A 26675-nucleotide genomic window follows, 5' to 3' on the forward strand; every position below is an offset into this window, starting at 1 on the left:
CATATACATACACAAATGTATATACGTATGTAAATGCAAATGTATTATGTACGTGTATATATATACTATACAGAGTGTTCGACCAACCCTGGGAAAAATTTTAATGGGAGATTCTAGAGGCCAAAATAAGACGAAAATCAAGAATACCAATTTGTTCATGGAGGCTTCGTTAAAAAGTTATTAATGTTTAAAGTTACGCTCGTTCTGAATTTTTTTTTCAAAAATGCGCAGGATTTCGGGGGTATGCCTATTCACCAAAAATGATTGTAATTAACCCCCGCAACCAAAAATAATTTTTCCAAAACGATTTGAAATTTTTTTTTTCGTCGAAAAAAGGCGCCAAATTAGATTTTCGGTAAGGAATTTTTTTCTCGAAAGTGCGTAGGATTTTGGGGGTATGTGTAATGACCAAAAATGATTGCAATTAACCCCCGCAACCGAAAATAATTTTTCCAAAACGATTTGAAATTTTTTTTTTCGTCGAAAAAAGGCGCCAAATTAGATTTTCGGTAAGGAATTTTTTTCTCGAAAGTGCGTAGGATTTCGGGGGTATGTGTAATGACCAAAAATGATTGTAATTGACCCCCACATCCGAAAATAATTTTTCCAGAACGATTTGAAATTTTTGAATTTAATTGTTAATAACTTTTTAACGAAGCCTCCATCATCAAATTGGTATTCTTGGTTTTCTTCTTATTTTGGCCTCTAGAATCCCGCATTAAAATTTTTCTCAGGAGTGACCGAACACCCTGTATATAGATTTATTTATTCTTTTATTACTTATTAATTTGTTCGTTTTAATTAATTGAGTGTCAATTTCCGTCATCGCTGTCGTTAGTTAGTATTAAAATTGTTGTTTATTACTATTATTAATCGCGCCTTAGCTCGTTAGTTCGTTTCATTTTTAAATATATTTAATCGTTCCCTCGTTCCGTCATTAAATTTTCTCCAGAAATATCGAACTTTTTACAACTATTAATCATTTCGATTAAGAATGACTGAGAATTCGTAATACAAGAGCATTGATTATCGAAAATCCGAACTAAATTTTAATTTTACTTAAACAGAAAAATTCGTACGAACATAACTTGAATACTCTTATTGAGTTTTATCAAAACCTCGTTCATATTTAAGTTATCTATACAACTAACTGTTTGAATAAAAACAAACTCTTTAAATTCAGAAATTTAATTGTACCCTTTGAAAGTACGGTAAAGTAATTGGTTGTTAAATAACTAAATTTTATTGAGAAAACGCAAAGTGGTTTAGAAAATATAATAACGAAACTTAATGCGAGTGAAACGAAAAGATAGAAATACAAAACACCACTTCTTTTACAACGTTCTCTTTAATTATACAACTTTTATTAATTTTATCATATAACTGTCATAATTTTCGATTTTTTACAATAATTTAGGATTATGTTATCGTTAACGCATGACCTCTTTAACCGAGACAAAGAATCGAATAGAATTAACCCAAAACAGTTAATAATTAATCGATGGCATTTATAACAATTAGTAAACAAGGATGCCAATTCATTTGTACGAAAGTGCAACAATAAAAAATGGTATAAATTTATATAATTTAAGAAAAAAGTAATACAAAAAAAAAAAATATGATTAAAATTTATTGCTTCATCGTTACTGTGATGCTGTTATCGATTATGCGATCGACGTTAGACTGAAATTTAATAATGTTAACGCGAAACAATTTTTATCTTTCTTTCTACCTTAATTACAATAATGACAAATAATCGAAGAATATTCTTTTATATTTATAGTTTTGTTTAAGAACTAACAATTGATACAAAAATCGACTCGTTGCCGACACGATTAGAAAGGCTACCCAGAATACCCGACAGGGATTAATAACCGTAATAATTATCGACAAGACTTAAATCCTCCTTAATTTCTTTCCACTTTCTTCTTCTTTTTTCTTTTTTCTTTCTTTTTGTAAATAAAAATTACCCCCAATGACAACAATAACGAATGTCAGAGACATTAAAAATTTATCTTAAAAATAAACACAAATAAAATCAAATTACAATCATGACTGGCATTAAACGGGACATAAAAAATAAACCTAAAAGTTTACATTAGATGCAAGAGGAAAAACCGTGTTGCAGATACGTAAAATTCGAAAATTTCTTTGCCACGTATAAGTTTAGCTATTTAAAAATACACTCGAAATGTTTCGTTTTGAAATTGAACCAAGTGACAAAGTTACGAAACCGTGTTTTTCAAACTGGCTGTCAAGATTTATCGAAATATATTTAACTTAGTGACGTTAAAGGTAGACTGTTTACCGTCTCATCTATACTTTTTTATCTCTTTCCTATTATGTTAAAAAGAATGGAGAAATTTTGTGTAAAAAAGGACCTTTAACTTTAGATGACAGCTATTTCTGTATAAAATATTATTTCATAGAAAGTCATTATCAAATGTTAGCGATATTATCATAGATTATAATTCCAGAAATATCTTTTCTTTAAAATACAGTAGAGTTGCGTTCTATCGTCTCCTGATATACCGCCGCCTGGTCAAGTTTCCCTTCGCACGCATTTCCATATATTTATTATACTATACGGCAGAGATTCTTCGTGTGCACACTTCAGTCCCCGTGGGAAGGACGTTCAATATATGTATAGCCATTTCCGAGAATTTTCCTCTCCTACAGCCCTGTCTGCGGCGATATAACGCGACTCCACTGTACTTCGAACAGACAAAAACTTGACAACCACAAAACACGGACAGTCAATTTCGACGAGAAACTGAAAATAAAATTACAATAATATTTTTGTCCACTCTCGGCAGAATGTATTTTTAGTATATTGATAAATTATAACACAAAAATAATTACAGAGCCGAGAAATAAATAGCAAAGATGCCCTTACTTTTTCACCAAGTGCCGTGATTATCCCCCTTAACGAAAGGACCCGTTACATACATATAAATAAAACTAAAATTTCATTAGAATGGCAAATATTAAGAAGGAAGCGTTGAGTGAAGTCTGTTCAACGAATACGAAAGGATATAAAAACTGAATACTCTAAAATGAAATGGAAAAAAAAAAAGAATTAAACAGCATCGCGAGGAGACATGAAACGTAGAAGGAAATATCAAGATCGATTGTTCCAATTATTCGGAGGGTGGAGATAAAACGACTCTGATGTTTAAGGGTAGGAAACAGAGGACGAATGGTATTTTGAACGATTACGGTAAGATAAAACAAGTTAAAAACCTACCTGAAATATTCATCGGTCCGTTCAAAACATATTTCAAACAGGGCGAAATATAAAAGCACGTTTTTTTACAATAATAATGGTACATCACGATAGTTGATAATGGGAACGAGGGAACAAACTCCGAAATGATGGTGAATCGCAGGGCTAAAAAGAGAAAACGAGAAAACGGTCGACTTAGTTGGCAGGTGTTAAAATCATCATAGTCCTCAAGTTCATTTGCATCTTCAAACTGGTCTTCCATCACCATCGTTCTTCAACCTTGTTTTCCATCTCTTTCTCTTCAGCTACGTTCTCGTTTGTAACCTCGATGAATGAATCTCGTTTTTCGTCTTCGAAATTAATTCGTTTCGAGCTTCACCTTTTGTATGTTTAACGTTACTGAACAATTTCCCTCGTTTGAAACCTCACTCTTACGATTACCATTCTCGCCTTGCGTTCTGCATCTTAATCTTAATCTTTCTCCTCTGTTCCTCGACATCGTCTCTCAACTCCTCGACGTTCGTCATTGATTTTGATCTTAATCTCAAACTCTGCTTTCAATTATATCCTTACGTTTTCTTACTTATCGTTACTCGTAATCCATAGTTACGCTCTATGATCCTCGGTCGTCTTTATTATAAACTCTGTTGTTCAATGTTCAACAGTGTCGACGTATAGCGACCATTCAGCATCATTATTATCCTCGTTCTCGTTCCCGTTGCCATAATATCGTGTACTTTTTGGTGGGTTTCGCGCGCATGTATGTGTATTATTCATCTGTGTTAGGTGTGTGCATGTGTCTGTGTGTGTGAATGTGTGTTTGTGAGAGAGATCGAGACAGAGAGCCAACTGCCGGTAAAGCGGACTCTAGCTGAAGAGGCACGCAATGTCGCGATGTTGTTGCTGCAAAAGTATTCTCTGCTCCACGTTCCGTCTCCACATCCTGCAACAAACAATGTCGAAACAATCAGAATCTGTTCTTGGTCTTTTCGTTACCCGTTACTTATGACCCATGCGTAGCATTCCCAATCTCGTTCGTTGCGTTCACGACCTCATACGATCCTTGAGACTCTACTCTATATCTCGCTTTCGCAAGGAAATATAGATTTCTAACAATTTAAAGATTATGGCTCAAACTTCATGATTTAGATTGTGACCGACGCCTTTGTGACACGTCCTCATTTTAAACGTATTAACATGGTAACAATCTAAATGTAACTTACTATAGTAATTTAGAAACTCGATCATAAAGAATATAATAAAAATGATCACGATTGTCTTTCGTTCATTTCTACCGCAAACTTATAATTTGAAACAATATTCCAAAAAATCAAGTAAGCAAAGATTTGATCAAAACTTACTGTATCGGTCCATGTTATAAAAAAGAAAAAGATATTACACAACCCTCGCGAAATAGGGATTAAATTCGAAATTTCCAAGTACAGCAAGGACAAGACGAACAAATACGCAAATAAATATTAAAAACAAATTCTAGATGAAAGACAGATGAGTAAACAAAAATTAAAATGCTTTATTTTTTTTTTTCTTACAAGAATGAATATACTTTATTATTGGCAATGAACAAAATTAATAAATGTATTTACTTAAATATGCATGATACCTTCTTATCACAAAATATAGCTTAGTTTAAAAATTTCGACGCTTCTTGTAACAATCCTTCTTATTGGCTTAACAACGATCGCATACGTGTTCACTTTACTTTGATGCCCGCATTTGATATTTCACTCGACGATCATAGAAGGATGTATCAACTATCCCCAGCTTCTTGTAATCGTACGCGTTAAGAGAGTTACTAACCACACTCGAGCCGGCGGAAGAAGCAGACGTGGCAGCAGGGGTAGGCACCGTCAATATTGGATGATATTGTCTACAACCGCGAAGCCGCATGCCCCAAGACCAGCACGAGACATCAGCCGCACCAGTTCCCTCGCGTGTGACGCAGCGACTTCCAATGGCGGTCGTCGTGGCAAGTTACTCGATTCTGAAACCATGTTAAGATCCAGTTATTACGGTAACAAAAAACTGCTACATCCTGGTCCACAGACCACTAAACGGATTTCAACTGTTACTACAAACAGTTATCTAGATTAAGTAACACATCTTAATCATATAATAATGAATATCAGATAGCTTGTATTTCAGACAGGTACAATACACTATTTCAGGTACCTAATTTACGTACAGAATAAATATAAAAAAGATTCTCTTACCAAGTATAGCAGAATTTAGTCTCGCGCAAACGGTTTCTCTCTGTTGAGGATCGAGCTGCCATCCGACCGGTGAATTCCACGGATTTGCATAAGCAAGAAGACTGAACGCATCCTGAAGCATCTTTTTGTTACTTTCATTTTTCCCGTGTTGTTGTCGCAGATGTATGGACTGAGAGTAAAGCTGTCTGCCGAATTCTAACATTTTCTCGATCGCTTGTTTATCTCCGCCACAAAGCTGTTTCTTATTAGTTTTGTTTGACGTGTTTTCTGGATTGCAACTACCATTCTGTTGTTGCTGAATTTGATTGGTATTATCGATCTCTGAGAACAAGTCGAATTTTCAATTTAGAAAACAACTACGAACATATATAAACACTTAAGTTCATTTATCGTTTCGGGTATGTAAACAATCGATATCGACAATTCGGATGTTATAAGAAAAATGTGTAAAAATATTTTAATTAATAACTTGATTGTTATTATAGACTTGATAGAAACAAAATAACATCTTACCCATATCGACGTCCTCTCCATTCCGACATTTATATCCGTTGGTATTTAAATCGCCATTCTGATAGCCGTTGTTGTTTCTAACGCCATTCACAATATTCTCGTCCATGTCTACGTCGTCTTCGATCTGTCCATTCACAAATTGTTGCTCGGTGGAACCGTTAATCGTGTTGCTAATGTTCATCTCCTCGACGTTACCATTTGCTGAAGACTTGGTGTAAGCTTTTGTGGACTGTATAACACTAGTTTGATTAACATTCGAATTCTGACAAACCTCCGAATCACTACCATTCACCATTTCAACAAACTGTCGACATTTCAAAGCGAAAAGAAGATTCGGATCCCGCTCGAGAAGTCCCGGATACAGTCGACTGGTTAATTCTATGGCCTCGCCCATTCTACCTGCTAGTACCAACTTCAGAATTCCTGAAACAAACATGACAAACAATACACTTTCCTTTACAACTGTATTTTTATCAGCGTACACCGGCCAAGAACTCCGTAGCTATAAGCATAAAATAATTACACACCCAATTGGGTGGGTATCTTCTAATTATTTAAAACAGTGTATTAAGAACAGGAAAACCCACTTACCTATCCATTAGATACACTGTTTATCTATTCAAATAAAAATGCGTTCCATTTTGCAGAGTTAGTTATATACATATAAACCAAGATATTAAAAACGAGCTTTAAGAAAGACTTACTTTGTCTATTTTTTATGGAGTTAAAATCTTCCTCGAATACCTGACCGGTACTGTTGGCAAATGCCTCTGCAGTAGCACAATAACCATGATGGACCAAATATGTTGAAACCATTCTGCAAAACAAAAAGTTTTTCGTTATTTGAACGAAATCGAGTCATTTTTTTGACACGATCCGAAACGATGGAAATATTTTATTCACTCACTCAAAAAGGAAATTAAACTTACTTATGAAGAACTGCTTGCCACTGACCCTGTCCATGATCTGGTGTTGGGTAGTTTATGATTTGCATTCTTGTTCTAACACGGAGTTCGTTAAGCATATCGTCGATGTCAAAGACAAAAGGTTCCTGACCAAAATTTGCATCTACCACTTCTCCAGGTGTTTGGAGACCAACGGTTGGATACAAATTTGGCTGCAAAAAAAAAAAAAGAAAAGAACAATAAACTATCACGAAATATTCTCATTGTTGAAAGTATTATGAAACAATTAAAAAGGAACTCCGTAACTAGAAACTTTACTCTGTTTAAACTCTCCCTATGATTTATTTAAAAATTAGTACATTTCGTAAGGCAATTGAGATCCTCTTACGTACCGGAAGATCGGTAAAGGCGATACCAAGATTATGTCCATTCTTTGTGTAAAAAGCATTGTTATCAACGAGATTTACACCGCAACCTATTACATCCCCTGTAGTAAATGTTGGCCCATAAGGTTGTCCTGTTCCAGAGGAACAAAAGCTGTGCCCATCATCGCCATGATATCCATAGGAAAGCTTATCCCAACCAGGCAACCTATTTACATTGACTCCATGACCAGACAGGCCGATTCCCATGTACCCATCTCTGCCTTTACTGACTATTTTCACTTCAAAATAATAGAGACCACAAGCAGCTGGTATAGAATGTGTTGTACGCACGCTTGCTGCATCTTTGTGAGTTTTTCCATACCCTGAAACATGCGCATTATTATTTTTCAAACCAATATTTAAGTCAACAAAGATAATAATAATGATTGCAGAGACTTTATGGGGAAGAAAAAGAAATAAACTTCACTCTATAAAAAGATGAGTATATTAACAACACAAACATCAGTTTAAATCTAAAGTTTTTATTTCCTATAAGTAACACAGACAGAAAACATATTAATCTATGTATTATTTTAATACATACTTTTTTATACTAAAAAGATCACAAATTAAAGGTTGACTGTGTATTTAAAATCAATTAAATTCGTTTGGATCAACTGTATAATTACAATCATTATATTTAATTGTATATAAAACAATAATTAATATATCATAGTCATTGCTGATAAGTACAAATCACTACAATTTAAAGTTTGTACGATAAAAAGTTGTATTAATTAAACAAATACAGATACAATGAATTGAATTAAAGGGTCACTATTCCTGTAATTAGGTGTGAGCAAGATTCCAAACAATAGAAATTACTCTTACGATCTCGAAAATTCCAAGGTCATTTCGGTAGTCGTTTTATTGAATGCTTTTATAATTTTTAGAGACGCGGAAAAATCTGAAAATGTAATATCAAGTCGTATTCCTAGAAATGTATGTCTCCTTAAAATGTATTAGGACTATTCTGAAACATATTACGAATTTCAAGAATCTTCGAGATTTCCGCGAGATATATCATAGTGTATTTAATTGTAATTTATTTCACATTATTCTTTAATAATAAAGTTGAAACGTAATATGTAAATTAGTTACATTAATTTTTGTATAAAATACCATTTATTATCATTCTGAAATATTAAACTCACTCATCAATTAAATAATATCTATTTTATACAAAATTAAATATTTATCAATTCATTTTATACACATTTATTGCCATAGTGCAGAAATCAATGGTTAACAGTAATTTATACAGAATATTATAAATATTAATCATATTAAAAACTACAAGTTTGGGTCAGCATTAATTACACAGAGTATGTTTATTGAATACATATTCAAAAACTATTTTTAACATGCTTGCCATGTGATAAAAATAATAAGTGGAAAAAAATCATGTTCATTAAATTTCAATCTCTTATGAACATATTTGTAGTAGTCTATGTATTCTCTAAAAAAAATACTCATTCTACATAATAAACATAAATAAACAGTTGAATAACAATTGAGTAATCAAAAAGGATTTGTGACAAATAATTAACAAATCACCAGCAGAATAAATATATTTTACATATTTCTTGTCTATCAAAGCTTTCTAAAAGAACAAAAACAATCAAGTTCTATCATAAGTTGTGCTAGTTGTTTAAAAAAATATACAACTTATTTCAATTCTATAATAAATATAAAATGCTTGTATTATTTGACAGGATCACATAAATTATTAATTAATAATGCGTATGATTGAAACCATTCCACGAAGTTTATTTATCGAAGAATGAAATTTCTGTAACAATGTACAAAGAAATATCAACAACTTGTGTTTTACCTAGTCGTAATATTTTACAATCACTTTGCTAGAGAGCTAAAAATAATAATTAGAATTGTAACATGTTAATTTTGTTGGAATCAAAGTATTATTATTTTTATATAGTAAAAATATTAAGTTCTTTATGTAACAAACAATGCACCATAATAAGTTACATTTGTTAAAAAAAAATTATTCTTAATTATATTGAATGCTATCAATATTGTGTACAATCAAATATGAAAGAGAAAATTTTTGGTATTTAAATTTTTATTTTGGAAATAAGCATGCAGTAAAAGAAATATGTAATATAAATATACTTTAGTATAAATATATACACTTGGAAATTGGTCGACATCGAATAATAGTAGGTAGAAGGAAAGGAGTAAGAGTGACAGAGAGAGAAAAGTAACTGTTCAACATCGCAGCTGTCATTGTCATTGGGCCTTCCCTACGCAGATTCATTTTTTTTTTTCACGAATTTCATAAAAAATCGTTCTAAGCGCAACACGTTTTCCAGGAAAATTTCTACCAACGAGAAATATTTGTGAAAAATCTTGAAACAAAATTAGAAATACAAGCAACCGAGAGAAAGTCGAACAGAGACTACGACCGATCAGCTGATTCCTTTGTTTAGGTCGCTGACACACGCGAAACGGAGCCCTGCCATTTTCAATCGATATTACAACTCCGTCAACGATTCGTCCGTATCGAGCAACAATCAAATCCTATTGGCCAGGATCGTTCCTCGATCCTTCGAATACAACAACTTGGAAAATTTTACACAACAATTTTCTAGGAGGAAAAGAAATTTCTGCAAAAGATCGGGGGAGCGATCAAACGTACCTTTGTAATGAACACGAAGATTGTTTTGGGAGAGGCCGATGTAATTATACTTGTCCTTAGGACTCCAAGACCTTGGCAGCGGTGTTTCCTCTTCGTTAACCATCGGATAGAGCAGCTTGAGAGGATCGACGGGTTGAGTTTGCCCGGAATTCATCTGAGAAGCCTCCATAACACTCCGTTCCTCGCTGGTGGCGGCCATCTTTCTCCTGAGCAGCCCCACTACTTTCGCCCGTGGACTGTGCTTGACTGACTGCGCAACGATCCTGCGCAACTCAGCATTACCTCTTGATTTATGAAATACATAATACATAGATAATATACTTTGTAATAATTCTGTATTAATGTTTATACTGCCTCCTATCGTTGGATATGCTATTACTCTATTGTATTAAATAATGAACGTACCTATAAAATCATAGTTCATGGCATTTAAATAACAACAAAATTCAACTTTGACTGACTTGATAGTAGAAAATTAGTTATTAGTTTATTGTAGCAATTAAAAAGTGTAAATGGAATATTACACAGTTGATGGAAACACAACAAAAGAGATGGATCAATGAAGTTCAGATAATGAAATGTTTGCAACATAAGAATATTATAAAAGCATTAGAATTACCATTTAGATATCCAGATGAAAATATAGAATTGCCAATACTATGCATGGAATTTTGTAGAAAAGGTGATCTTAGGAAGGTGAGTTTTAAAATCTACTATTCTTTCCACCTAATGAAATTAAAATAATATTCATTTATATTGCCAATGTTTTATTAAATTATAGGTTTTGAATAAAACAGAAAATTGTTATGGTGTTACTGAAAAAGAAGCAATTAATGTAATGAAGGATATTTCTTCAGCTGTAGAATATTTACATTCTAAAAGTATCACACATCGTGACTTAAAACCTGAAAATATAGTTTTGCAAGAAGAACATGATAATGTAAGCAATAATTATATTTTAAACATACAAGGTGTTCCATGGTTTTTATGCCAAACAGATTCTGTTAAATATATGGAAATAAATACATAGAAACTTTTTTTAGATTACATACAAGTTGATAGATCTTGGATATGCAAAAGAACTTGGTGAAGTTAGTACATCTGCATCCATAGTGGGTACATTAAATTATGTAGCTCCAGAACTACTTTGGAAGCAGAAATATAGTTGTTCTGTGGATTATTGGAGTTTGGGTATTCTTTTTTATGAACTTGTTACTGGTACAAGACCATTTTTACCAAAGACGCAGCATACTATGACATGGTAGAGTATACAGTGATGTTACTGTAAAATGTACATTACATATATGTTTTAGAATAAGACTAGAAGATAGAATTGTTCAAAATATATTACTCAACAATTTAATTTATTTATAAAAGTGTTTTCAAAATTTGAAGACATGTGTTTTTGTATAATAGACTTTGAATAGTGTTAAAACATTCCTTATGTTTGTATTAATAAAGAATTTAAATCATATTACTTATTCTCCATGCTTTTTATTTACATTCCCTGCCTTTCCTCACGTTTTTTCATGTAATTAATTAGTTATAAACAATTTCTGGAAGCGATACTTATTTATTCCAATATTGCGCCAAAATTGACAAAGTGGCGCCATCTATCGGAATCTTAGAGGAAGTATCCGGAGTAACCTCCCCTCGCCCCCCAAGCTTTGGTGCACACGAATGGTATCGCCATCTAAGAACAGGTCGCGAACTAAACAAGTTACAGCTACCCCCACTCCTGCTACTCCTGATATGCAGTACCTTGATTACATATTCGCTAATAACTCCTTTTCTGGGAATAAAATATGAACTTTTAGAATCGAAGAAGATAGTATAGACCCTTGGCAACGTTCAAGGATACTTTTTATACCCATGGCATGCTTTATTAAATAGTTATTAACAAATATCGGAAGTCGGAACATTTACGGCTGTGTCACCGCCTGCTTCAATCGATGAATTATCAACTTTTCAACAATGCCACGCATATTTTGGCTATTAGAGAACATAGTAGACATCTCTAGCAACATTTAAGGACCAATTTTGCACCGCTCCTCGCTCTAATTAATTAGTTATTAGCGATAGATCCCTAAGGTGTCGCGTTAAAAAGTTCGAAAACGTGTGCCGACTTCCCGGTATTGATTAATAACTATTTAATAACGCATGCCATGGGTATGAAATGTATCCTTGAATGTTGCCAAGGGTCTATACTATATTCTTCGATTCTAAAAGTTCATATTTTATTCCCAGAAAAGGAGTTATTAGCGAATAATCAAGGTACATATTGCGTATTAGGAGTAGCAGGAGTGGGGGTAGCTGTACTTTGTTTAGTTCGCGACCTGTTCTTAGATGGCGATACCATTCGTGTGCACCAAACCTTGGGGGGCAAGGGGAGGTTACTCCGGATACTTCCTCTAAGATTCCGATAGATGGCGCCACTTTGTCAATTTCAGAAATTGTTTATAACTAATTAATTAGATAAAATAATGTATAGAAAAATGGTTGAATAACTTAATTAGATGCGAATTATTTTTTTTAACTTTAGAATTAAAGAAATTAAGGAATTAATGGGAGAAAAGTAGAGGAAAGTAAATTTTTAACACTGTCGACTTTAATCGATGAATTATCAAGTTTTCAACAATGACACGCATATTTTGGCTATTAGAGAACAAAGTAGACATCCCTAGCAACATTCAAGGGCCAATTTTACTACGCTACGTGCTCTAATTAATTAATTATTAACGATAGATTCCTAAAGTGTGTATTGTTTAATAACTATTTAATAACGCATGCCATGGGTATAAAATGTATCCCTGAATATTGCCAAGGATCTATACTATACTCTTCGATTCTAAAAGTTCATATTTTATTCTCAGAAAAGGAATTATTAACGAATAATCAAGGTACATATTGCGTATTAGGAGTAGCAGGAGTGGGGGTAGCTGTACTTTGTTTAGTACAAAACCTGTTCTTAGATGGCGATACCATTCGTGTGCACCAAACCTTGGGGGGCAAGGGGAGGTTACTCCGGATACTTCCTCTAAGATTCCGATAGATGGCGATACTATACCTTGTCAATTTTGGCGCAATATTCGAACAAGTACATATCGCCTCCAGAAATTGTTTATAACTAATTAATTAGATGAAATAATGTATAGAAAAATGGTTGAAGATCTCGATTAGACACGAATAATATTTGGAGTGGTTTTAAGAGATCATAATGCTTCAGAATTTAAAAAATAAAGGAATTAATGGGAAAGGTGGAGGAGGATGTAAATAAAATGGACGGAAAATATGTAATATGATTTTATAATATAAATATAGGAAATGTTTTCGACGTTTCTAACTCTATTAAATAATAACATGCCTCGAAATCGAAATACATTATTATATACGTTGCTCAATTTTGCCAAAGTCTTAATACTTTGTCTTTTCCACCTGACGCAACGCGCAACCCGTCCGAAGACCAGTCAACAGCGTAAACCTCATCTGCATGGCCAGGCAATTCCCGAAGAAGCTTCTTTGTTTTCATACTCCACACTAAAACAAAAATGATCCGATTTAAAACAGACTTTATCAACACCTTTTTGTTTGATAAAATTTACTCGCCTTTTAAAGTAGAATCTGCACTGCCACTAACAAGCAAACGAGAGTCTGGACTCCATGCAATCGAGTATACAGCTTGTACGTGACCTCTCAACGAAGCTATGTATTTTCCTGTATTAGACTCCCACAATTTTATGGACTTGTCAAACGAGGCCGACGCGATTATGCGACCATCCGGTGAGAATTTCACATCATTAATCAGTTGCTGGTGGCCAGTCATTCTTGCTGAAATGTTAATTAAAATCAACGAGATTAACATTTCTATTTTACGATGATTATTATGTTTTTACTGTAATAAATAATACCAATGGATTTTTGTCCCTTTTCTGGCTTCCAAAGGAATAATGTAAAGTCATCGGAACCGGAAACAAGTATTTCTTCGCCAAAAGACTCATACTGCATTTTTGCATGTTCTAATGAATTTTCAGGTTTGTCTTCATTCTTTCCAAAACGAAAAGGGCCAGATTTAAGTACATAGTCTACGTTCAATGCCAACGTATTCACCCAATGCGCATGTCCCTCTAAAGTCCTACACAAGATTCCCTGAATGTATCAATTTTAATTAGACATTTAATAAAATAAAACTATAGTTTACAATTTGTTTGCAAAGCTTTACATCGTCTGCTCTCCACACTTTGATAGTCCTATCCTGGGATGCAGAATAAATGAGACCACTTCCTCCCCATTTAACACATGTTACGCTTCTTGTATGACCTGAGAGAATGCGTACAGTCTGTCCAAGCTTTGTGTCCCATATTCTTAAGTCACAATCTTTAGAAGCACTAACTAAATATCGACATTCTGGATTTTTATGATATGGTTCCCAGCATAAAGACGTCACCCACATGCTATGTCCTGACATAGTTCTTTCTGAAAATACACACGAATTAAATTTACTTTAAATAAAATTAAAGATATTATTGTTTTACCGTAATCCGAGTACCAAGGAACCATATTGCTACCTTATTTCCAGTCATAAAATTATCAAGGAACAAATATAGTTGATAAAAGCAATGCACACTTTTCCCTTTCTGCCTCTATATTTGTCTATTTTTTTATTAAATCTCTATCTTTTCATTCCAATAAAAAAATCTAAATTTATATAAAAAAAAAAAAATAAAATAACTAAAAGTAAGTAGTAATATTTTAATGATCTTCACCTATTTGTTTGCCAGTGTTTTTATTCCATAACAGAATAACCCCATTTTTACATGCAGATGCAAGTTTACTTCCGCAAGGAGACCACGATATGCATAAAACCCAATGTTTATGACCTTGGCATGTAAAATATGGAGTCTGCGTAAAGATGTCCCAAAATCTAACTGTAGTATCTCCGGAACCGCTAGCTAAACATGTTCCATCCAGTGAAAATGCAACTGATATTACTGCTTCCTTATGACCTGTATGTAACAAAATTGTTTACAAGTATATTTCACAATATAGACAAGAATTTCTTCTCTTAATTTAATGTAGATAAAAATCTACATCCTTCCAACATACCTTCCAAAGATCCAGTGCAACGAGTAACTGCTCTAACTTTAAAAATTGCTTGTGGTTGATATATAATTTCAATGACATTCTCGTCTGTGCAAAAGCTTTGCGAAATAATTTCTTCCAGAGTGTCTGTAACTTCAATATCATTCACATAAAATGCAAAAGATATTGGTTCCTCGTGTTGCAAAAGTGCATTACAAATTGCTTGTAACTTGTCGACAGTAACATTTATAGGTAAATCCAGCAAACCACCAGGTAGCACTTCGCCAGTATCGGATTTAAAACGAGATAGAACTCGTTTAGTTTCCATCGTCTCCATAAAGAAATCACTGTTTTGTATGTTTCCGCTTTTTTCTTCAAACTTGCCTCTATTTATGTTTACAATTCCCGTCATTGGATATTTTTTAATTAAATCATATCGATAATATCCAGATAAATAAAATTGCAGTGTATAATTCTGTTATTATTTTATTATACGTATTCTCAACATATTGTTTACAATATATTCAAAGCTTCATCGTGGGAGAGATCAACCCGCGTGGCGTGAACACGTGAAACAGAAGTAGAACTGGTGTAAAGTCTTCGCAAACTTAAATTATAACTGTAATAATAAGATTACAGATTAAACTACAGACACAAAGTAAATTATAAAGTCTACATGTTATTATATCATACTTACATTAACGAGTATCGTTTAAGACTTTTTATAAAAAGGGTTCAATTCACGATAGCAATTTTTATAGTAATTGCAACTAGTATTTCTATGTTGGCGACAGTGAGGCCAGATCTGGCATAATTGAATGTATCGTCATCGACATTAGTAACAACGAACTTCCCTAGCGTTTAACAGAGTGGTGGGAAAAACTGATATATCCTACCCTAAGAGCCACATGTTACGCCAGGTCAGCACTTCATGCACCTTCGGGAAATTAATAAAGAACGAGAATGAACCTTTCCTTTTTCCTCTTGAACAGCTGTGTTCGGCTACTCCTGGGAAAAATTTTAATGGGAGATTCTAGAGGCCAAAATAAGGCGAAAATCAAGAATATCAATTTCTTGACTGAGGCTTCATTAAACAGTTATTAACAAATGAAATTAAGAAATTTCAAATCGCTCCAAAAAAATTATTTTTGGTTGCAGGGGTCAATTATAAGCATTTTTGGTCAATAGACATACCCCCGAAATCCTATCCACTTTCTAGAAAAAAATTCAGTACGGGCGGAACTTTAAACGTTGATAACTTTTTAACGAAGCTTCCATCGACAAATTAGTATTCTTGATTTTCGTTTTATTTTGAGCTGTAGAATCTCCCATTAAAATTTTTCCCAGGGTTAGCTGAACACAGCTGTTCAAGAGCAAGAAGGAAAGATTCATTCTCGTTCTTTATCAATTTTCCGAAGGTGCATGAAGTGCTGACCTGGCGTAACATATGGCTCTTAGGGTAGGATATGTCGACTTTTCCCACCACTTCGTTAAACACTAAGGAAGTTCGTCGTTACTAATGTCGACGTCGATGCATTCAATTATGCCAGATCTAGCCACACTGTTCATGTGTATAAATCATGTCATAAACATGTATTCATTTTTATTCTTCGAAGATATAAATTGTATATGATAATGTTGGTTATCGATCTTTATTGAAATTATGGTGCAGAAAATTTATAAAATAAATTTGTTTTCCTTCCACAACTATTGCGTGTAATAACAAATTAACGCGACGATATTAATATTTTGTTAATTACAATCTGATTTCAATCGTTTAATGTTTTTTGTGGTTTACAATTCTCTTAATAAAAATATTTAACATGGCTAGTACACCACTTCTTGTTGAAGGATGGAGATTTAACAAAATCCTTGGTACAGGAGGATTTGGTATTGTTGAACTATGGACACACACAAGCGATACTAAACTTGGTATGTTCATAATTTTATAATGAAAGTAATATTAAAGAAATATAATTAAACGAAATATTTAATATTTAATACAATCTAATTATTCAAATAATATGAAATCTCTGATTCAATAAACCATAAAATATTTTGTTTATTGTAGCAATAAAAAAGTGTAAATGGAATATTACACAGTTGACAGAAACACAACAAAAGAGATGGATCAATGAAGTTCAGATAATGAAATGTTTGCAACATAAGAATATTATAAAAGCATTAGAATTACCATTTAGATATCCAGATGAAAATATAGAATTGCCAATACTATGCATGGAATTTTGTAGAAAAGGTGATCTTAGGAAGGTGTGTTTTAAAATCTACTATTCTTTCCACCTAATGAAATTAAAATAATATTCATTTATATTGCCAATACTTCATTAAATTATAGGTTTTGAATAAAACAGAAAATTGCTATGGTGTTACTGAAAAAGAAGCAATTAATGTAATGAAGGATATTTCTTCAGCTGTAGAATATTTACATTCTAAAAGTATCACACATCGTGACTTAAAACCTGAAAATATAGTTTTGCAAGAAGAACATGATAATGTAAGCAATAATTATATTTTAAACATACAAGGTGTTCCATGGTTTTTATGCCAAACAGATTCTGTTAAATATATGGAAATAAACACATAGAAACTTTTTTTAGATTACATACAAGTTGATAGATCTTGGATATGCAAAAGAACTTGGTGAAGTTAGTACATCTGCATCCATAGTGGGTACATTAAATTATGTAGCTCCAGAACTACTTTGGAAGCAGAAATATAGTTGTTCTGTGGATTATTGGAGTTTGGGTATTCTTTTTTATGAACTTGTTACTGGTACAAGACCATTTTTACCAAAGATGCAGCATACTATGACATGGTACAATATACAGTTATGATAAAATATAAAAGATCAATGTATAACAAAGCATTTAACATTAATTAATTTTTACTTATATAGGATGCAGCATATTAAAAATAAAGGATACAATGACATTTGTGCTTTCGAATCAGAAGGGAAAATAATATTTGATGAAAACATTGTTGGTCCTACAAATCTATCAAGGTAACAGCTACTGAATTTATTTTAACTCTTTGAGTGCTGTAGAAAAGTACATCTGCTCAAGAAAAACTGGTATAATTGCATACGAATGTCCGCACTCTAAGGGTTAATAAAGTAAAACATAAAAAAGGAGATGGAGTAATTTATGTAATTTTACTGGGTTTAAATCAGATGTCTTAAAAATAAACTGGTAGAATGGTTTAGAGTGGTGTTACAGTGGGATCCAAAGAAAAGGGGAAAGCAATGCAATGAAAACGGCGAAATGCAACTAGTGGTATTTAAATTACTTAACTCCATTTTATCCAAACAGGTATGATTAAATAAATTAATCGTTTGCGCTCCGAGATTGCTTCAAATTAACTGGTACAGCATTTTATGTTTTACTTTTATAGATAATAAAAGTATTTTCTCCATCAAGATATGAAATTAACGCATACGAAATAGATAGTAATACTAGTGTTATAGATATACAGTCTATGATTGAGAAAGATACTGACATACCAATAAATGAACAAATTTTAACAGATTACTTCGGTAAATATCTTATCGCGAGCGAAAAATCACTCTTATCACAAATTCAGGTACAACATATGTTTGTACATTAATTACAATTTTACTTCATTTTTTTTGAAATAGTAGAAAGTTAATTCCAAACAGCTTTTTGTTTGATATATCTCCCATTTATTTAAGTTAGTAATTTTACTTCAGGATCTAGTTCTATTTGTTTTCAAAAGTGGAAATACTTTGATGGAGAATACACCTACACTAGATATTCCTATATCGGTTCTGAAAATGATAGAATTGTCTAGAAGTCAATTAGATTTTGATACATTAAAAGATTATTATCGCGCAGCAATATTTTTTATTGCACAAGAAATATATCTGTTCCAGCTATATATTTTTGCTTTGACTATAAAAGTGTAAGTTGAGTTGTTTATATTTTCTGGTTAATGAAGCATTAATATTGTCAAAATATTAAATATGCATCTTATTTTGCAAAATTTTAGAGATTTGATAATTGTAAGACTTAATACATTTAACGAAAACATAACAAATGTATTAACAAGTATAAATAATCTTTCGAGCGAATTATTTGTAATTCGTCAAAAATGGGAAAATGAATTTTTAAATACAGAAAAGATGGAAGCTTTGAAAATTAAGCTTGAAAAAGTTACTAAACTTGCTAAAGCTACTGATCAGATCAAATTAAAATTTGACTCATTGATGCAAGAAAGTAATGAATTGAAAAATAAAGCTCAGATGGTCGATTGTATTGATATATCACAATTGTAAGTAAATATTATTTTATGCAATTTTAAATATTGTTTAATGGGAATTGATTAATGCTTTAATGCTCTGTAGACGCGATAAAGCAGTAAGAATCTTTGAACTATGTAAAAATGAGAATTCTCATAAAGGTGCAAAACCAACAGAAATGGTAAAATTAATTTTTGAATTTTTAAAAGTTCGACAAGTACAATTTGATAATGAAAATATTTCTGAAATTATAAAGTATGTATATGTATAAATTTACTTATATTTGACATTTAATTCTAATTAATTTACATTCTATTAAGATAATTACATTTTTTAGACACATAGCAAAATTAGAAATTGAACTCTTAACATTGGAAAGAATTTTCGATTCGGTTCTAGCTATGATGACAGTATATCGCGAAGAGCTTCAAAATATAACACAATGTACTTTTAATTGTACACTTCACGTTTCTAACAACGAACTACAGTTAAACACATTTGTTGTCGCACATAATGAAATTGCAACAAATTCGAGAAATGATGATATGAAAATGTCGAACGAATTTACTAGTAATCAGTCTTCAAATATGTCCGTTAGACACAATGAAATTGCAACTAATTCGAGAAATGATGATATGAAAATATCGAATGAATTTACTAGTAATCAGTCTTCAAATATGTCTGTTAGTCACAGTGAAATTATAGATGAAGACAGTAAATTGATATACGATAATTTAGTGTTACGTTACGCGTAAGTTTAATTAAAATTTTTATCGAAGATTGTAATAAGAATATTATATATAAACCGTAATAGTGACGCTGTTTTTTCTTTTTATTTCATCAGATTAGATAATTTGTTGATAGAAATGCAAAAGAAATACATGGAAATGGTTACTCTGGAGCCGTAATATCACTGGAGAATGTATGTATGCACTGTGCTACATTTCGTTTTTAAATTCTTGTTCTTTTATTTACACAAATTCTATTACTTATTACTTTGAAATATTTAATATTGATTGATTTTATGCGATTTAACATGTATTTAAAAAAGCTTCATACCTAAAATTCTTATTTATTATCATTTTTAGTATATTTTCTCGATTTTAATGCTCTTGGAATATAATGTCGCACACCCCACTTGATGTTAGCATGTTTATCTGTTTTTAAAAATGTATAAGTGGGCCCATTTGTCATATTTTTTTGTTTTATTTTCCTCCGAATGTCACTAGATGTTGTTAAGGAATCTAGAAAACATTATATATTAATATGAGACATCGCAAATATTATTTGTGTGAGGTTATATTAAAAATTTAATTATATTTCTTTTATTATGTATATGCTGGTTTCAAATTAGTTGCGATTAATTTGCGATATGTATAGTTAAAGCACTTGTTATTTGTTTTCATGTACAGGTGATTCTCGCTTAACCGGCCCCTATGGAACTAGACTCCTGGCCGGTTAATCCGATTGCATGTATCAGTGTTTTGTTATTAAAAAAAAAAATTAATATATACGTATGTCTAGAATATTATTTTTCCCAAAATAATCTGTAATCTTTCTTGTTTCTTTGATTTCATTTTGTTCATTAATGCAATATCGTACCACTTTCGAAAAAACTAATATATCAATTGAACTTACCTCCTTTAGAAATAGCATTAAATACAATATATAAGCACAAATATACGAAAATATGTTTGTTCAGTACCTGTAACAAAATTAATCGGTAATATATATTTATATATATTTATAAGTATGCATATATGCTGTTATGTTTATTTTTACTTAAAGTATACCTACTAAATAAATGTTTGATATTTTAAGATTCATTGTGCTTGTGACAGAAGTAAGGCAATGACTGTGTCACAGTAGAATATCATCTGTAGCTTGTATTCCTTACATTTAACAAAAAATTTTATGGTTGAATAAACATGTAACACAAACGTTTTTACTGCACTTTCACCCATACAAGAAGTAATAGTTCAGTTTTCAATTATTGTTTAATACTTTGATAAATTTTAAATATTCAAAGAGTTTATTGTATTAGTCAAAATACAATAGTTTTATGTTTTGATACATTTTATTAAAAAATTGTATACACATCCTAAACTGAGGATTAAACAACAATGTTAAAATAAATATTATAATTTTTATTTTCTATTACTTTCTCTTCGTTGAGAAATCTTACACACCATACTATTTTGCTAGATTGTCCACATACATCAACGATTATGCAATTCCACGTATAAAAGTTCATTGTACATTAACTTGATAAGTAAAAAAAGAGGAAAAACGCGAATTTTTTGAGTATCTGTTTGTCCAATTCATCGAAAGAAATAGATATTACTCATTGTCACTGATATCTTCATCGGTTGTGAACTCGGAATGTTCATCAGCTGCATCAACATCTTCTGCAGTTTCTTCATCTGAAATATCCCATTGGGGATGTTCTGTGGGCATTTCTGGTGCTTCTTTTACATCCAACTGCAGAAAAATATTTTTATAATAATGTAGGAGACGAGCGTTCTTCGTCGTATCGCATCGATCGCGGTGAACAGCTGAGCGGACTGAATGGGTCGACTCTGATTGAATGATTGAATGGGTGAATGTATGAGTGCGTCGGCCTTAGAGACGAAATATTTATAAACGTTAGGAACATTTGGGAAATAATACCGGATGAGGAACTGGCAAGGGTTAAATGCAAAACGTCAAGAACGTTCTGGAACGATTGAATTACATGAATGTGTCGACTCTGATTGAATAAATGATTGATTGTATGAGTGCGTGAACTATGGTTACGGAACATCGATGCGACAAGAATGTTCTCGAAGTTTTACCGGATGTGAAACCGGCAAGTGTTCGAGAGAAAAAGGGATAAAACCACGCGTCCGGAAGACGAGAGTAGGTAGTCCGTTACGGGAGAACATTGTGATTACGATTACGGATACCATACGATACGATTACGAATATTTTATACGTTACGTTTACGAAAGTTATTTGTTACTGTGTGTGTGTGTTTTTTCCCCCCCATTTCTACGAGTTATAGGTTTATTGTATTCGTTCGCGCATTTCTATTAAGGGAATAGATTTTACCGTTCTAATTCTACAATAATAATAATAATAATCTAATTTAATTTGAATGTGTTTGCTTACCTTAATATTTTGAGCTTGATCAAAGCCAAGATAAGAATCACTACGTAAACATACAGTAAATGTATAAACACCAGGCCATCGCGGTGCTGTAAATCTTAACTGAACTTCTTCAAAGTGTGCTAATGATGTAACATAATTAGGTGGTGTTAGTAAAGTCTGACTTTTACGATCACAGATGTAAACCCACCAATATTCTTGTTTAACATCTGGAAAGAGTGGACAATGCACTTCATGTGATAAATTACTTCTTCCCTCTAAAACTTTTTCTCTTTTAGAAATTTTTTGTTGAAATCTATTTATAAAAATATCAATAAGTTATTGGAATTAATTTTACTAGTAATAATAATTTGTTATAAATATCGATGCGATGTGAAAGTAATGTTTTACCTTTCCCATTCAGTATCATCATCGTCGATGGTTACATCCTTTTTATCATGACTGTCTTCGTCATCGCTTCTCTCGCTATCAACATCACTATCACTAACATCTGACAACTTATCTTTGGAAGACTCTTTTTCTATTTTATCTTCTTTCTTCCTTGAATTAGGAGTATTTGTTTGTTGAGCATTGCTATTACCAGACTGCGATTGTGTCTGTGCATTTTTTACAAAAGTAGATTTTTTACTAGTGCCTTTTTTGTGAGATTTCTTTTGACCTTTCTTTTGTTTAAGCCATGCGGGCTTCTTTACAGACTGATTTTGCTCTTCCGACACTTCATCAGTAGGTTCAGCGCTAACTTTACTATCATCGATCATTACTTGTTCTTTGACAGTGTCGTCGCCAAACAAATGTTTCATGTCTTTGCGAGTTAATGATACTGTTACGGTTACAACAGCACCAGCAGTATATACCGTTGGATTTTCATCACCAATCACTGAAATTACACAATTGATAGATATGTTTACTGTAGAAAATTTGTTACATATTAATATCAGAATTTATGTTATGATAAACATTAAACATCTTGTACCTTCGGATCGTACTTTGAATTCTATGTATGGCATACTTCCAAGAACTTTCATAACATCTTCATAGTGGCTATCTGATAAATTTCTAAGAATCAGTCTTCGTTCTTCTCCTTTCAATTGTGCGAATTGTTGAAGACTTTTGATTTGATGCTAATAAAAATATTGTTTTGTAATTACAACATGTAATTAAGTATAATATAGATCTTTAATATACAAAATTACGATTACCTTTTTTGCTAAGAAACATTTTAAATTATCTTCGGTTATATGTGGTAATTGTAACAGAGGATTTTTAAATTCCCAAAAACCTTGTACTATCATTGGACATAATTTCATACAATTTTCTAATGTTTTTATACTTGGTAAACGTGGAACTAAAAAAAAAAAATATATTTAAATCTATATTTCTAATACCTTGAATATAAAAACATATTACTCAAAAACGGGAGGCATGTACCTCTTTTAGCATAAGCTAACAAAATTACTCGATTAAGAGAAGTTAGCATTCCTTGAATTAAATATGGACATTTTTTTACTATGTACTGTCTATCCTTGTCCAATGTTTCTGGATTTAGTGGTATACGAAATAAATGTGCATGAAGCAAAGCTCTAGCTTTAATGGAATATGAATTACATAGGGGATCTTCTTGATTTTTTGCTCCCAGCTGAGGTAATTGCTTACTAAGCTGAAAATAATAATGTATAAAATATGTACGATGTTTTTTTTTACGAAAAAATTCATAATTTTGAAATAAAAATGTCCTATAACTCATACTAGATCTGTTTTATTTCTGGTCCACGGAAATGAATACAACATTAAATATCGACTCTTACCGAATGAATTTCATCCCTGTCCGTATGCCTTTCAACTATTTCTGCATTTTGTTTTTTATAAAATTCAAAAGAAGCGGCTAGAATCATGATGACTCTTTTTAGTGACACTGAAGGTGTTTTGAAAAAGAAGAAATAATACATTTCAGAAGTCGCCAACAGTACCTAAGAGTAAATAATAAAATAATATAAGCTGTTACTCAATAATGTTTACTTATATTTTTCAAAATTAGTTATGTATTTACTTGGTCACCAGTGTAACGAATACTCTTATACCACCACATTCCAACAACAGTTGGTAAAGCAAACATAAACACCAATGAATATAATCCCAAAACCCATACAGAATTTTCTTTTTCAACGATCCAGGATGGTAAAGCTATACCAAAACTCATTGCTCCTGGACCGTCTGGATTTCCATACTTCTCCCAATTTTTGCGTGCTTCATCGTCCGTTAATGCTTGATAAGCTATTAATACGGAGGAGAATATTATTATCCTTTAATAGCAACTAAGATATTAATATCTACAGTTGATATTATTTATATAATGGCATTATTACTAATGAAAGATATATACTTAAATTGTTATACAACTAACTGCCAGTATGTAAGCGCATATCTGTTAGTGATTGATGTATTCTACATTATTCTATCTTAATTCTAACCTTTGGTTAGTTTCATAAATGCTTTTTCATTTCCAGTTTCTTTATCTGGATGGAGAATCAAAGAAAGTTTACGATAAGCTTTTTTAATGTCACTCTGCGACGAACCCTATAAATAATTATAATATTATAAATATATATGTCCCAATATAATGAAATATCTTTTTATATACATCTATTACACTTACAGGAGAAACTCCAAGTATTTCAAATGGATCAAAATTGGCCATTTCATAGTCAAATTGTGATACTTTATATGCCAGAAATAGAAGTATTACCCACCCAAGAATAATAAGGAATTTTCTATAATGATACAGTAATATCAGAAAAACTGCTAATATTTATACATAAAAGTATTTATGTATAAAATGTAACTTACGTAAATAATGCTTTGGTTTCTTTCCATGGTTCATTGAGTTGCAGGATAATCTTTTTCTTTTTACATCCATCGCACTGACACTCTTTTGCCTCTTGATCAGGATCTAATTACGAATAATAATTATATCTAATGTTAATCTCTTTAACATAGATATAATATGTAAATGATGCTAAATATCTTCTTTGTGTAATAATGGATTGAAATATAAAATTATATCAAAATTATTTATAAAATTTACATTTATTTATAAAGATCATTAAATTCTTTTAATCATTATTATATAAAATTAATGAAATAAGAATTATTATTATTATCTTTTAAAATTCATATTCATTTGAAATCACATACAAAAATTGTTACAGTTTATAACAATTAATAATGATCTGTTGTATAATGTTATAAACTTTGTTATATAATATTTGATGTCACCTGCTGAAAAATATTGCTAATAGGTATAACATAGAAACAAAACGAAATTGTTTGTAAAATAACCCACATATGTCTTAATTAAATATTTCATAAAAATATATAAACGAAGATCAAATAATAAATTGGTACGTCGATGAACGTTCAATACTTCGATATTATTTTACTCGAATACGTGTACTGAAAATACAGCTCTTTATTTATTAGTAAATTACTAACGGGATATTCACAATTAAGTGGTGATTAGTCTTCCGTCACAACATTATGGAGTAGGTTGTATATTGATAGAAGCAAGCATAAAACACGGTAAAACTTTTTAAATTAATGAGAAATATGAAAGATTATGAAACGTTATTGTAATGTCACTTAATTTATACATTAAACCGAATAGAATAATACAAATCTAACCTTGCTTCGGACAACGTGGCCAAAGATAATACGTCCCAGGTATCAAGAGAAGCGCCAGAAACGACAGTAAAAAGTAGAAAAATGTCCCGCCACTTTCGTCATATTGAAATTTTTGGCCACTCATAGCTCATTAAGTAATAATATTTAAGTATATCGTTTAAGTACATTCATTACTAAACACCACTTTGAATTCACGGTACCATCCGATATATAGTACAGTTACAGAGTTGTCGCGGTCAAGACTGCCAACTCAGCATCGAATGCTAACAGTTCAGGTCTGATGTGCAATTGGCGTTGCTGGTAACGTTCGTGTGCACGTAACGAGAAAAAAGGAAGCACTTTAAGAATTTCAATAATTACGTCCGTTGACAAATGATATGACGTCCGCACTGTGCAGTCACAGACTACTTTCCTACATCTATGCGAAGCTATAATACGCCATAGCATGATAATACAACCGTTTGTTCCGTAATTCTTCCTTTGCACTCTGACCGGCAGCAACGTCACTAACGCCAACGTCATGTCAATGCCTATTG

At 31.9% G+C, this 26675-nt stretch overlaps 5 protein-coding genes across 8 annotated transcripts; 2 read left to right on the forward strand and 3 right to left on the reverse strand.

Moving 5' to 3' along the window:
* Positions 1-1329: 1329 nt before the first annotated feature.
* On the reverse strand, positions 1330-10212 carry Ranbpm (Ran-binding protein M). Its single transcript, XM_076780513.1, has 8 exons — positions 9960-10212; positions 7268-7623; positions 6900-7087; positions 6675-6787; positions 5971-6393; positions 5458-5778; positions 5045-5228; positions 1330-4169 (listed from the first exon to the last, which is right to left on the reverse strand). The coding sequence occupies exons 1-7, from the start codon at positions 10156-10158 to the stop codon at positions 5095-5097; spliced, it is 1734 nt and encodes a 577-aa protein (XP_076636628.1). The 5' UTR covers positions 10159-10212; the 3' UTR covers positions 1330-4169; positions 5045-5094.
* Positions 10213-10399: 187 nt separating this feature from the next.
* On the forward strand, positions 10400-11433 carry LOC143349466 (inhibitor of nuclear factor kappa-B kinase subunit alpha-like). Its single transcript, XM_076780747.1, has 3 exons — positions 10400-10655; positions 10741-10899; positions 11003-11433. Exons 1-3 carry the CDS (start codon positions 10491-10493, stop codon positions 11222-11224), a joined length of 546 nt encoding a protein of 181 aa, XP_076636862.1. The 5' UTR covers positions 10400-10490; the 3' UTR covers positions 11225-11433.
* A 1831-nt stretch (positions 11434-13264) lies between these two features.
* Nle (notchless protein homolog 1) lies at positions 13265-15882 on the reverse strand. Of its 2 annotated transcripts, XM_076780409.1 has the most exons (7): positions 15736-15882; positions 15063-15657; positions 14723-14962; positions 14179-14432; positions 13868-14105; positions 13566-13787; positions 13265-13496 (listed from the first exon to the last, which is right to left on the reverse strand). In XM_076780409.1, exons 2-7 carry the CDS (start codon positions 15448-15450, stop codon positions 13357-13359), a joined length of 1482 nt encoding a protein of 493 aa, XP_076636524.1. In that variant the 5' UTR covers positions 15451-15657; positions 15736-15882; the 3' UTR covers positions 13265-13356. The 2 variants fall into 2 exon arrangements, with proteins under 2 accessions (XP_076636524.1, XP_076636523.1); XM_076780408.1 differs by having other exon boundaries at positions 15063-15811.
* Positions 15883-16477: 595 nt separating this feature from the next.
* LOC143349375 (inhibitor of nuclear factor kappa-B kinase subunit alpha-like) lies at positions 16478-21258 on the forward strand. The gene is made up of 13 exons (XM_076780576.1): positions 16478-16970; positions 17110-17309; positions 17395-17553; positions 17657-17874; positions 17956-18060; positions 18229-18367; positions 18450-18638; positions 18766-18977; positions 19065-19346; positions 19420-19569; positions 19652-20065; positions 20159-20236; positions 20727-21258. Exons 1-12 carry the CDS (start codon positions 16862-16864, stop codon positions 20220-20222), a joined length of 2241 nt encoding a protein of 746 aa, XP_076636691.1. The 5' UTR covers positions 16478-16861; the 3' UTR covers positions 20223-20236; positions 20727-21258.
* Positions 20178-26633, reverse strand: Sec63 (translocation protein Sec63). 3 transcript variants are annotated; one of them, XM_076780572.1, is made up of 15 exons: positions 26140-26633; positions 25306-25408; positions 25115-25229; positions 24930-25035; positions 24509-24732; positions 24267-24428; positions 23890-24118; positions 23661-23806; positions 23435-23582; positions 22852-23338; positions 22465-22756; positions 21659-21795; positions 21112-21169; positions 20953-21019; positions 20178-20558 (listed from the first exon to the last, which is right to left on the reverse strand). In XM_076780572.1, exons 1-15 carry the CDS (start codon positions 26261-26263, stop codon positions 20383-20385), a joined length of 2574 nt encoding a protein of 857 aa, XP_076636687.1. In that variant the 5' UTR covers positions 26264-26633; the 3' UTR covers positions 20178-20382. The 3 variants fall into 3 exon arrangements, with proteins under 3 accessions (XP_076636687.1, XP_076636689.1, XP_076636688.1); XM_076780574.1 differs by lacking the exons at positions 20178-20558; positions 21112-21169 and having other exon boundaries at positions 20998-21019; positions 26140-26632; XM_076780573.1 differs by lacking the exons at positions 20178-20558; positions 20953-21019; positions 21112-21169 and adding an exon at positions 21173-21206 and having other exon boundaries at positions 26140-26632.
* Between the last annotated feature and the right edge of the window lie 42 nt (positions 26634-26675).

Source organism: Colletes latitarsis, chromosome 13, assembly GCF_051014445.1.
Source record: "Colletes latitarsis isolate SP2378_abdomen chromosome 13, iyColLati1, whole genome shotgun sequence".
In the NCBI taxonomy this organism is placed as follows: domain Eukaryota; kingdom Metazoa; phylum Arthropoda; class Insecta; order Hymenoptera; family Colletidae; genus Colletes; species Colletes latitarsis.